We start from the raw sequence: 14,293 nt of genomic DNA on the forward strand, positions 1-14,293 counted from the left end.
TACGAGATATTATACGGAAAATTAAATTTGAAGGACAGATATGGACATTTGGTACGAGGTATTCTATCTCCGAAAATAAGTAAAAAGTATGCAGTAAAGAATAACATTCTTCCATTTATCTTATTTTCAAGAGAAAACAAACAACCGACAGGAGACTACTCTACTTGCGAAAATGAGTCAAAGATGTAAAACAAGATTCTTCTATGTAAAGTTTCATTTTTAAGAAAATAGAGTTTAATGCGTTGAACTAAGAATCGACTTACTGCACGTCTACTCGATAAATTTTCAAATTTCATTTTCCCAGAAACGCTACGTTCTATGAAATAATTTTATTCTACATTTTCGATTTATTTTGAAATACAGAATAACTTCTTATTGATTCACTTCTGCCTAGTTTAGAATCAGGCAAGTTCAGTTATACTGGATACATTTTTCGACTCGATTTTCTTGGAAACGAAGCATGAAAAATTTTATTTCATAAATTCTTGATTTATTTCGGGATGTAGAACAACCTTTTATCGATTGTTCATTCCCACATCAGAAATCGGACCGAAATAATTCGGAATCAGACAAGTTCGAGTATATATGTGGCAAAGTTTTTAACTCAATTTTAAGCTTTTAAGTGAAGTTCAAGTCAACTTTAACGAAATATCGTATGAACAAACCTTATTCTACATTTTCTGTTTATGTTGCCATGTAGAATGGCTGCCTCGTTAATCCATAATTACTGGAGTATAATACTGATAATAAGTACGGTGTTATCAAAAATGTACCTTGTCAAACTGTAAACTTATATCAAGTGATTGCTCCAGTATATATTCACCCAGATGCAAAAATGCAAAGTTGAAAACAGGATTACTGTTATTCGAGCGTAACCATGCTTACTAAAATCAGGTAAAAAGCCTAAAACTTTTTAGTGGTTTTAATCTGTAAAACGTTCGTAATAAGTTAATGGTGGGTCGAGATAGATCAGTGACCCGAGAAAAAATGAACACCGATCCGTTGTTATTCTATTTCCACAATTTTTGTCATATACATGTCGGGTTAGCGTTAGGTTTATGGGCGTGTAACGAATCTTCATTCGGACTAGCCATCGTTGTTGTACAATAGAGATTATATTTACTGGTATAAATATTGATTTTTACAAAGTTTGACAAATAACCGTGGTGATTAAACACTCGAGATGTCAGTGACAATGTTCTTAGGTTCAATAACGAATCCTCGGTCAACGGGGTAACTCTTTGTTAAACGTAGAATATATTTTGAAGCACAAAGTAACGTTTGCTATGACGCTCGGTGTAATACTGCACGTAAAGACGACGTGCAAACTCTCCAAGGTGATCGCAAGAATAAAAGACTGATGGAAATTTTCCTCTCCTTGCGATCGCGTTTGTTCGTTGCATATTGGCCGGGGATACCAACGAAATTCCAGCCGCCGTTGCTAGGCAGACCCGCGTAGAGCTGACGTTGCTCCTGCCCGGGGTTCGATTGTTAATACAACGTGTGTCTCACAATATTGGCACTTCTCTGTTAGGTAAAAACGTTCATCCCGTGACCGTGGCTACGTTGGGCGACCAGTTGTGTCACCTCGAGCCCAAGCCCACCGTCACAAATCTCGGGCAAACATAATAGGATTGAATCATAACAACTATTTCTATGTTTTATTATTTAAGTACAGCTATAATAAATAGTCTAGACTAAAGTATTAGGAATCCTCCCAAAAATTCCAAAAGAAACTCCCCGATGTCCCGTCATCTCCGACATACATATACGGACAGTCTTTATTTTCCAGTGATTGCATCGTAATTGCAATAAGCTAACTTTGTCAGCTACGTGTTTGTAACAAAGTACGGGAAACATTGAAATTATTTTAGGAACTTTTAGTTCTAACTAAATAATTAAATAGTTATTTAATACCGATATTCTCGAAGTAACATTGGAGGATTGCTATCATATAATGAAAAATGTTTAATGTTGAACGGTAACAATAAAGCACACAAAAGATGCTTATACATTATTTTCCTTTATCAGTCGTTTTGCAGTTGTTTTAAGCAGCAGTTATCGATAGATACTTTGTATAAACGTTCAGTCAAACACGGCTAGTAGTTTAGTCAAGTTGCAAGTAAATTCAAATTTACACTGTCTCACTGTGGATCATCACAGCGGACAATTCATCGGAAAACGTTGCTTTAGGCGAATTTATGTTTCACTTTGGACGAATACGACGGATAAACGCTGTTTCCATTCGCGTTCCCCCAAAGTGAAACAGCATAAATTCGGCTTTTCATCCTCGTTTCAACCGTAGTGATCCTTCAAAGTGAACAGTGTAAATTCAGCTTTACCCACTACTTGACTAAATTATTTTCCGTGTGTGAAAACACATTCTTAATGTTCGTGTCACTGCTATCTCAAAATGAGTTACGTAAGTACGAAGGCATTTTAAGGCCAAGATCCTTAATATTCTTTTATAAAGAATAAATAAACGTATCGATTAGAGAAAATATAAAAGAACATACGATAGAATTCCATTTTCAGAAAATGACGATCTTAAAATCTTTAAAAAAAAGAAAAAAATGAGAAGTTTCTCTATCATTACGCGATTCTGAGCCTGTATTATGCCGGAGTGTATCCCCACAATTCATCATGATGTCACTGCAATTGATAAACAAATTTACAAATCCGTCTCAACTGTCAATCCGTAAAAAATACGATCTGTTTTGTTATAATACATTTTGCAATCTTTTCGACAATTCCCTTGTTCATAAATAGTAAAAGAAAATAGCGTAACATTGAACCAACAAATCTACTCCAAGATTCCATTATCAAACTGTCTTACTTGGCTATTTATTCGATTATCTTGTGTTTCGTCTCGAATTAACTCATTCATATTGACTCGTGTATTCTTATGTGTTGTCTCCAAATAGCTGATAACTATAGATTTGCGTATTCTGTTTAACTGTGTGTTAAATCTGGATATGTAAGTTGTGTTATATTCTAATTGATTAATCCTTTAAATGCTCGCTGAACTGCTTCTAATTGTCGTACTTAATGTAGCGTGAAATATGTTCTATTCTGATTAATTAACTCTTTGTGTGCTCACTGAATTGTTCGTCGGTCAATGTTTGTATGAACTACAAATTAAAAATGGCGGAAACTGCAATTTTTCACGAAACCTGTTTTCGAACTATAACTGTAACAAATCTAAAGATTCTTACATCTTTCGATGCCTACTGCTTGTTTCTGCATCAATTGATTTTGATGAAAATTTTAGCATGTATATAACCGACATAAATCTACGAAACGTATTGTTAGAAGATCGTAATAGTCATTACAGGTTTAGATAAAAATGTGACAAATGACATTTGGTGATCTAATTCTTTTATCTTTTCCAAGAAACTCAAGTCCTCTGGTCCAATTTCTAAAAAGTAATCTTGGTTTAGACTATCCGAATATTAACGTGACCTACTATATTGTGCAATTTAAAATCTCCGAATTTGTATAATATTACGACGACAATTAAAAAAGAAAGACATCATAAAAATATGTGAAATCAAAATATAATATGAAATGTGGTCAATAAAAGAAATTTTTAAAACATATAATAAAACATTTTCTCTACAGTTCACTGCATTAATTTTTAATTCGGTTATTTCTGTTGTTTTTGTCCATATTGTGATATAGCTGACTCTACTGCTCAGATTGCTACCAGGATTCAATTATCACTTCCAAATATAACGTGGAATAAATCTGTCGCTGCAAATATTGCGAATGTTGAACTTGATGTTGACAGAGCTGGCCAAGAGGAGACTGATGCTACAATATCTGAAAATAACTTTATATGCGACACGCTTGAAGGAGGAAATGAAACAAATAAAACAAACATAGCTGAAAATAAAGTTTTATCAATAGATGTAAAGCAAGATTCAGAAAATCTGAAGAAAGACTCAACGCCAGAATTTCCAGCGACTGAGACTTCTAGTACAGTACCAAAACCTCCTTCTGCAACTTCATTCATTTCCAATGCTTTGGAAGTTCTAACATTGCCAGATAATAAATATGCAAAAACTGTACAAACAGTCGACCCAGTTTCACATACATGTCAAGAAGAATGCATCGATGAACGGAATAACCTTGAACTTGCAATTCCCAAATCATCAATCTTATCTAATAAACAATATGCATTTGGTAACACAAGTACGAGTCAATTTCTTACTTCTCCAGCATCAGAAAGTAAAGAGTCAGTGTGTGATAACGCAGAGAGTAGATCTACGGCTTTCTGTTGGAATCCAATAACAACAACATTATCAAGTCCAACATCCCAAGTACCTACTGCATTACAAACTTTGCATAATCCTACAACAGCCAGATCATCAATTTTGGCACCAACTACTTTTAATTTATCTAATACACAATATGCATTTGGTAACACAAGTACGAGTCAATTTCTTACTTCTCCAACATCAGAAAGTAAAGAGTCAGTGTGTGATAACGCAGAGAGTAGATCTACGGCTTTCTATTGGAATCCAATAAGAACAACATTATCAAGTCCAACATCCCAAGTACCTACTGCATTACAAACTTTGCATAATCCTACAACACCCAGATCATCAATTTTGGCACCAACTACTTCTAATTTATCTAATACACAATATGCATTTGGTAACACAAGTACGAGTCAATTTCTTACTTCTCCAACATCAAAAAGTAAAGAGTCAGTGTGTGATAACGCAGAGAGTAGATCTACGGCTTTCTATTGGAATCCAATAAGAACAACATTATCAAGTCCAACATCCCAAGTACCTACTGCATTACAAACTTTGCATAATCCTACAACACCCAGATCATCAATTTTGGCACCAACTACTTCTAATTTATCTAATACACAATATGCATTTGGTAACACAAGTACGAGTCAATTTCTTACTTCTCCAACATCAGAAAGTAAAGAGTCAGTGTGTGATAACGCAGAGAGTAGATCTACGGCTTTCTATTGGAATCCAATAAGAACAACATTATCAAGTCCAACATCCCAAGTACCTACTGCATTACAAACTTTGCATAATCCTACAACACCCAGATCATCAATTTTGGCACCAACTACTTCTAATTTATCTAATACACAACATGCATTTGGTAACACAAGTACGAGTCAATTTCTTACTTCTCCAACATCAAAAAGTAAAGAGTCAGTGTGTGATAACGCAGAGAGTAGATCTACGGCTTTCTATTGGAATCCAATAAGAACAACATTATCAAGTCCAACATCCCAAGTACCTACTGCATTACAAACTTTGCATAATCCTACAACACCCAGATCATCAATTTTGACACCAACTACTTTTAATTTATCTAATGAATTGTGTGGCGAAATTTCATGTAAACGTTCCACTTCTGCAGTACTTGAAAATAAACCTACATTTTACGATTCAACAATAAGAAACCAACAAGAAACAACATGCAATACAACACTCGGGATGCCAACTGCAATGTCAACTTCATTTGTCACATTATCAGCGACATCAATGGTACCTGGTGATACTACTTATACAATGCCTACCAGCGAGTCAACGCGTGTTGTACATGTACATCAAACATTTTTACTTAACGGCATTCCTACTGAACCAGTTGTAATGCCTCCATTCAATTTTTCTGCGAATGTCATACCTACTGTATCGACTCAGAATCAAGCATCAATTGGTTTCTCCGGTAATACATTTAACGCATCTTATCCGGTACCAGCAGCATTTCCGCGATATACAACTGCAAGTTCATTTTCTACATCGCAACCTGTTACATATAGTCGACAATTGTCTACTTCATCATCAATGCCTTTAATAAGACCGTTTAATTTTGCTTCGCCATTGGGAGATTGCACAGCTGTAAGTAAACTGAAAGTATTAAGTCACTGAAAAAATTCCTAGCATATTCGATAATCGATTTATTCTATTACATTCTGTACACCCTCGTATACTCTTCTGTACACATTGAACACTCGTAAAATTCTTTTAACAATATATTAGGTTATTCCGAAAGTTTCTTTCGTTTTATTCATAATTCAGTAAGATAATATAAAACGGAAAATGTGCATCTATTATTTCCTTATGAAACGAAAGAAACTTTTGGATCAACTCAATATTATACAGGCTGGTTGGTAACTGGTGGCATAAGCGGAAAGGGGGTGATTCTACGCGAAAAAAGAAGTCGAAAATATAGAATAACAATTTTTCGTTTGAGGCTTTGTTTTCGAGAAAATCGACTTTGAATTTTCGCTCGGTACGCGTGCACTTTATCACGTCTCGTTATAACGGATCTCACTGTAGATCGTTGTCTCGATGGAAAAATTAAAAAAAAAAAAAAGAAAATTAAAAAAAAATTTTTTATTCTATATTTTCGACTTCTTTTTTCGCGTAGAATCACCCCCTTTCCGCTTGTACCACCAGTTATCAACCACCCTGTAATATTTTCAGATTCCATTGCTACTATAATAAAATACGATTATCATGGCTTATTCATAAACACTATTATAAACAAATATACAGAAGAGTAATATCTCGAATACTGCGTACATGACCTGGTACTAGTAAGAGTTGCTGTATTTCTATTTTTGAAAGCTCTTTTACAGTGGTATAGAAAGAAATTTACAAAATCGTGTTGTAGTATATTAGAGGTTCGCGATACCAACTGTGTTAATTATTGTGTTTTATTAACATTATTATGATTAATATATGATTTCCTTTTTAGGGACCTGCTTCAATCCAATCTAGAGGATTTAATTTTAATCCTCCTAATACTAAACCATCGTTCTATTTTAATGTTCATAAATTCAAGTATGTACAAATTATAAAATTACTCTACACATTAATAGCAGGATCTTTTTTTCCATAAGTTATCATGTGTTGTTTTAGTGCGCCTATTCAAGTACGTCAAGGTACTGCGTCTACTCAAGTACGACGAAAGTGCAAGAAACAAAATAGAAGATTAAAATAGCGGTCAAGTAACAGCGTTCTTTTTATACAGTTGCTCATAAAAGTATTCATATTCTTGTAAAAGACACCGTTTATGAATATACTATATGTCTAGTAAGAAACATTTTGAAATGTCATTAGTATTGTAACAAAATCCGATTGTCATAGTTATATTGGTAAATTTTTTAGCAAATCTGAAAATATACATAGATATTACAAAACACCTAACACATGTAGATATTTTGTACAAATCATGAAAGTATTTAAACAGTCCATTTTCCATATGTATAAAATAAGCCTAAATATTTACTGGGATCACTTTTGAACTTATTGTAGGCATACCTGAGGAGATTATTAATGCTGTGTGCTAATCTTTATTAAATATATGTTTGTAAATAAGTTCTATGTATATTTTCAGATTGGTTTTAGGCTTTTCTATCATAACAATAGTAGTTGTAAAATACTTTTATGAGCCATTGTATCTATTTCATACAACCGCGTGCATCAAAATGTTTTGAATATATTTGGTGTTCGGAAATCAAGCAAAGTCTGATTCACTGATGCTTTCGTTTTCGGAAAAAAAAAAAAGAAAATAAAAACGATTTTGAACATCTGCTCGATGCTGCTATACACACATACTCTTTATGACATACCAATGCTTCGATTAATAACGAATTTTCTTTATTGATTAGTTGTTAATGGATAACGAAACTTAATAAAATATCGAATGTCTGTAATTGATTGAGAATAACGAGTGGATGTGAATATAGATATATCCGTTGAGTAAGCATAGATCTTATATTTGTTGTTTTATAGCTGAGAAGGAAAATACTAAACAGTACCAATAAAATTCATGAATTAATAACTTTTTTTTGTAATGAAAGAAATGTTGCGATGTACAATGTACAATGTATTGAACTTGCTTCATACAGTTAATTACCGTCTACTTAATTGATTCTGAACAATTATCTTTGGTTCATTAATTTTTAATAAATTCAGTATTCACGACTTAAGGTGATCAGGTTATCTTAACAATTGTAATAAAATTATATCATTCAGATAATAAGAAAACGCGTAATAATAATTACTACGATCCAAAAAAATAATAAGTATGCTATAATAAGAGAAAATATTAACAAATTTATAAATATAAATATAGCAATACACAAATGATAAGATTTAGGATATAAGTAATAAGTTTGTATATGAAAGTGACTTATTGGCAAATTGACAATGTATTTTTCAACGTAGAAATCTTGCAAGTTGTAAAATGCAAAAGGACGAGTTAAGTGTTCTGAGGCCTTATTATGATGTTAGTTCGTAAGTCTGTTGTAACTGTACATAGTTATTTGCATATTAAGATACGTAGATGTTGGAGATGTCGATGCACTGTTCGTTATGAATAACATGCAGCATGGTTGCGCCTGTTACATCTCTCTCGAGCACAATTGTTATAGTTCGTACCTGAATATACCACCTGAATATACTACCTCACTTCTTGGTAATAATATGGAAATCACAGAGAATATGATAACGCAATACATTGTGTTTTTTAACTAAAGATGAAACAAGCATAATTGTGGATTATGACATTTTTGTCGATTTTCTGATTTTAGTGTCACCTGATGATCAAGCAGGAGAATCTAAAAGTAGGTGCGACATATATATATATATATGTGTGTGATATATAATATATAATATATATATATGTATATATATGGATGCACTGTCAATCTATATGCACGCAGTCACCATTCGTCACTCTCTACTCTCGTTACGACGGTTCCAACGCTCTTTTTCACGCTAACCACCCTCCTTGACAACGCTAATCACACTCCTTGGCAATCTGACAACACTCACTTTTCAACTAACTAACGGCTACCTCTTATACCATGGCTCCGGTATACCCGGCACGCACATGTTTCACAGACGTGGATGATCCATGATCGAGTAGATCTTAATTTCCCAGTTTTTCCCGATACTACATATATATAACATTTATCGATATTGGATGGCATTAAAATCAGAAAACTCCATAACTTATATGAACAAATATTTATATAATTCTATTTTATATATTTTGCATTAATTTATATATGTATATAACAAAATGACTAACTTAACTTATCCTAAAATAAACTTCTATTCAAATTTAATGTTACAGTGTATAAAGATGATATAATAGGTTTGTTAATAAAATTCGTATAAAATAAAGTAATGTTTGGTCATTTTTGGATTCTATACCTTTTTTGATACACTTCTCAGGATCTTTCAGATTTGATATTTATATATAACATAAACTTGAAAGGCTTCTATTTATCCCTATGTTTATTTTACAGCATGTTTACAGCATTTATTATTTAAAACGATCAATGGTACTTACATACATATAAATATACATATACATATAAACTATAAAATTGTATTTTTACATATTATTAATCTGTTTCAATAAGCTGAAATAGTCATATATTTTGATTTCTTATTCTTCAAACACTATGGTTATATTATCATACTTACAGAATCAAGATTCGATATTGTGATATAGGAATTAGATTTGAATTATTTCTATGAACTATTTATATGAGATTTTATCAGACACTTGATAAATTATAAAAGGGAAAAAGAAGCAGAATTATGTCTGCCTCCATCATACACAATATATGCAGGAGTTATAAGATTGTTTTATAAATATATTTAAATTATATATTACATTTCCAGTAGGTGGCATTAAGGCAGGTCTCAATATATCAGAATGATTGAAAAAAAAAAAGACTTGTATATATTGTAAAAGGTGATATTTGATGCATCTTTAGAAAAGGGTTTGGTTAAAATACATTAATTTTTTTAATTTCATATGTTCTTAAATATGAAAGGAAATAAAGTGCATTATAAGGCATTTGATGATTTTCTTTTACCGAAAAGACAAAAATGCTACACAAGTAGCAAACAATATATGCGCTGTTTATGATGACAGACGACCAGACGATAAATTCGGAAAAATATTGCTCGCAATTAGACGAATTAAAGACAGCAATTGAACAAAAACGTCCAGAACTAGCGAATCGGAAGTCCTTCGAGTTTCATCAGGACAATGCGTGGGTTCGCGCGTCTTTGACAACTCTACAAAAGATATTGAAGCTTGTTTGGGATGTGCTAGCACGTCCACCGTATTCATCAGACGTTGCACCCTCAGATTTTCACCTATTTAAGTCATTACAAAATTCCCTTAATGGCAAAAACTGTAACTCTTTGGTCGACATATTGAAAAGTTTTTCGCCGAAAAACCTGAAAATTTTTGGGACGATGGAATATTCAAGTTGCGTGAAAGATTGAGAAAGGACAACACAACTTTTGACGTAAAGGGAAAATTAAAGATATTAAATAAATAAAATATGAATACTTATTGGTACACGATATTGCAATAAGTAAAAACTTGTATAAAAACTATATCGACTTATTATCCTTTGTAATATTTATTTAAACATTTATTTACCATCAAATTATACGTGATCGTGTATATCTGCATTTCATGAAAGAGACAAGTATACTTTCTCCTTATATCACGTTGACCGCTATGACACCCGTATTCGGGTGTCAGCAAAGTTTCTGGTCAGGCCACGTAACCCATATTAGGGTGTCGCTTATTTGACTACTTGCGAAGGATCGTCGCAGGTATTTGAAAAGATATTCCATAATAATAAATTGATAATTAATAATTAATTGTAATAATAGTTGAATTGTTATAAAATAAAAATACGAAAATGATTTATTAAAAAAATTATTTAGAATGTAAAACTTTAAAGCATTCTATACAGAGCTGAGGTTGGTCGGGACAATTTGAACAATAAGTTGTTTTCTTCAAATTCTTTCGTGCCTTTGTTCGGTCCATTCCACGTCTTTTATTTGCATAACGTAGTTTGCATGCGCGTCTAATGCTTCTTCCGGAATCGTTTCTCCGAACGGCGATATTATGCCGGCTCCGTCGAAGACAAGGATTTTTTGTATTTTCAGACAACCCTAATAATTTTCCAACTAATAATCGTTTAAATATTCAATATTTATATTTTTTCTTGTTGCAATTTTGTAAACCGTCAAAGCGTTTACAACAGAAATTGCCAGAAAGAATCGAATGCCAAGTTTTCTGTACCATTTGATTCCTTTTCCAATTGTGGTGGCATAAGAAACCATTTGGTCGGAATAATCTATACCACACTTTCCTTCGTTATATTCAACCCAGCTAGTGGTTTTAACGTTGCGAACAAGCGAAACGAAAGATCATTCTTGAGACCACCGCTTGAGCGACTCGCATTACTAAAATATCGATGGGAGCACCTAGCAGAGAACGCTTGGTATTGCTGTACGCGTGGCCTGACGGAGATTTCTTTGAAAACACGCGTGCCAGTCAACGTGATATACAAGATTGTTACGTATAAGTACATGTCCTTTTGTTTTCGAATATATGAAAATAATTTTAATTCATGAATATTAATTTGACTATAAATGCATGTATACATACATATTCATTTAAGCAGAATTTTTCGATTTGTAGGTATTTATCTTTATTCAACAATACAATTCTCACATCAATACTTTCATCCATAAAACAGGATGCAAGGAAATAAGTGGAATTTCTCTATTTGTATGTGCAAGTTGCTCGTGTATGCTAGTCTATAGGGTCAAATATGCAAATAGTCTCCCAAAAGTTCAGTACGACTCGTATTCTTTCGAGTTTTTTCTTATTCTAAATACTCGATGCTTCACAATTGCCCATTGAAAATTCATTTCTTATATTATAAAAAGTACAATGATTTCTGTACAAGGTGTTAATAATAATTAGATAATTGCGTTCAATTTCAAATCGATGGGATAAACAAGGACAAAGCAAATTCATCAGAATTCACACCTCCAAGTAAACAGTTTCTGTTATTTTCGTCGTTTCAATATTCCATTTGTTATGTTTACGTTTTTAATCCCTTCTTATTTTAGAACGAAATATTTTAGAACGCAGTGTCGTTCGTACAACGCCTTATACGAAATACCTCACGACACAGTGTCATTCATGCGATGCTTTGAACGAAATATCTCAGGTTCAAATGCTGTTAACCGCTTTGGAACCACGAAACAGATATGGATGGCGACACAATATTGTTCGCACGATGTTATCCTGTGAATCTATTTTTCTGTAGTTACAACTTTCGCCCTAATATACAAACACGCGGGATATCTCCGTAGCGTCGTACGAACTGTATCGCGTCGTGAGGAGACTCGCCAGTCGTTTATCGGCCGCTTTGCACGATAGTATGTCGTTTCTACGTTAAACTCGTAACAATAGTTTTCATTTGGCATTCCGTAAGCGTAGCGATCATGGTGCGACGATATAATAGGAACCGTATTATTAGCGATACCGAAGACAGTAGTAACGACGATGTGCAACGCAATGACAATGACGCTCGGTTATCAGAAAGATTAAATAATTGTAGCGGAGAAAGGCAGTGGAAGACACCAACAGCTACGAGAAATTTTGAACCACGCGTTATATATTATATAGATCTTAATAATGGAGTGCAGGAGGCATCTGGTTTGTCAAGAAATAGTTGTCCCACTTCTGTCTTCGAATACTTTTTCAATCAGGAGCTCGTTGAAATGATCCTGAAGAAAAGTAGCAAATACAGAAAGAAACAAGGTTTTACCAAGGTTCCTTATAATATTACCGTTGCTGATATGTATTCTGCCATCGCTATTATTATTTACATGAGTATAGTCCATTTACCTACGATCTCTATGTATTGGGATACCAAACCCATGTACAACTTTCAATTCACAAGGAAAATTATGTCACGAGACAAATTCCTACGAATCCTGCGATTCTTACATTTCAGCGATGAGGATAATAACAAAATAAATGGAAAAAATATTGATGCAACGTGTAAGATACAACCTGTTATCGACATGTTACTGTCGCGTTTTCAAAGCGCGTATCGACCAGGAAGAAATATCGTCGTAAATGAGAGCGTGATGCTATGGAAAGATAGGATGCCATTTGACGAGTGTGCTCCTAACGAACGAGCAACATTTGGGCTAAAAACCTTTATTTTGGCTGAATGTGAAACTGGTTATGTATACAATTTGAAACTTTACAGTAGGCAATTGCTACGTAAACTGAATTCCGAACCACTTGGCGCCTCTGGTTCGATTGTGTTACATTTAACCAAACATTTGCTTCAACAAGGAAGAACTCTGTTCCTCAATAATTACCATTCGTCTCCCGCCTTGTACGAAATATTACATAAAAATAGAACTAACGTTTGCGGTATTGTACGTCTAAAACGAAAGGAAATGCCATATTACGGGATAATTGCAAAAGATATAAATAGATTGGAGAAAGGACAAATGCTAGTCAGATATAACGAAATAGTGGCTTTTTGTTTGTGGAAAGACAAGAAGCTAATATCAACTCTTACCACTGTACATACTCCCTGCATGGTGTTGTCTACTAATATTGATCAGATTACAGGACAATACCGAAAAAAACCCAATGTCGTTCTAGATTGTAATACATACATGAGTGGAACAAATCAAATCCATCAAATTTTACAGAGGCATTTGTCCATAAATAAATCTATGAAATGGTACAAGCAGTATTTTGTACATTTGATCGAGGTAACGATATTTAATTCTCTCGTAATATGGAACTCTTATCACGGAAATAAAAAAACTTTTCGCGAGATAAAAGAAAACATTATTTCTGGATTGTTAAAGAAGTATTTTATACCAGTTGAAATTTTTCATCTGAAAACAGAGGGATCTCCGAAGAAGTTCCCGCTTTGCATTAAATCTCGATGTTTCCCTAAGAAAATACCTCCTACGGCAAAGAAATGCCATCCTACAAAACACTGCGTACTTTGTAGGGAGAATAAGATACGTAAACAAACGAGTTATTTTTGTAACGACTGTAACGTACCATTATGTATAGTACCGTGTTTCGAATTATTTCATACGACGAAGATATAAGATTATTTGCTCATAGAAACACAACATTTTCTCCATTTAGCATTTTTAGTCTCTTTTATATTCACAAATATGCAGTGTCTTACGAATTGATTTTTATGCGAATCGTTGCGCGAGATCTCTTTTTCTAATGAAAAAAATATGTAACATATCACGTCCAAAGCGTCACATGAGCGATATTGCTTCGCGAGCTATCTCGTACAAAGCATCATGCGAACGACATTGCGTCGCAAGATATTTCGTCCAAACTGTATCACGAACAACTGTGTGACAAAATATTTTGTTCCCCTATACGTAGTTGTTAAGCTAACACAAAA

The 14,293-nt window shown here is 33.5% G+C and overlaps 2 protein-coding genes across 4 annotated transcripts in view; both read left to right on the forward strand.

The window, feature by feature from the left end:
• LOC117237054 (mucin-5AC) overlaps positions 1-8,068 on the forward strand; it is a 37,192-nt gene extending 29,124 nt beyond the window's left edge. For all 3 annotated transcript variants that reach the window (XM_033500652.1, XM_033500653.1, XM_033500654.1), the window contains exons 9-11: positions 3,682-5,879; positions 6,742-6,827; positions 6,906-8,068. In XM_033500652.1, coding sequence (XP_033356543.1) covers positions 3,682-5,879; positions 6,742-6,827; positions 6,906-6,987 — 2,366 coding nt within the window. In that variant the 3' untranslated portion in view covers positions 6,988-8,068. The remainder of the gene's footprint in view (positions 1-3,681; positions 5,880-6,741; positions 6,828-6,905) is intronic.
• Positions 8,069-12,332: 4,264 nt separating this feature from the next.
• On the forward strand, positions 12,333-13,979 carry LOC117237040 (piggyBac transposable element-derived protein 4-like). Its single transcript, XM_033500625.1, has one exon. It carries the CDS (start codon positions 12,333-12,335, stop codon positions 13,977-13,979), a length of 1,647 nt encoding a protein of 548 aa, XP_033356516.1.
• The last annotated feature ends 314 nt before the right edge of the window (positions 13,980-14,293 follow it).

This window comes from Bombus vosnesenskii, unplaced genomic scaffold (genome assembly GCF_011952255.1).
Source record: "Bombus vosnesenskii isolate JDL3184/JDL3185 unplaced genomic scaffold, Bvos_JDL3184-5_v1.1 scf7180000013355, whole genome shotgun sequence".
Taxonomy (NCBI): Eukaryota; Metazoa; Arthropoda; class Insecta; order Hymenoptera; family Apidae; genus Bombus; species Bombus vosnesenskii.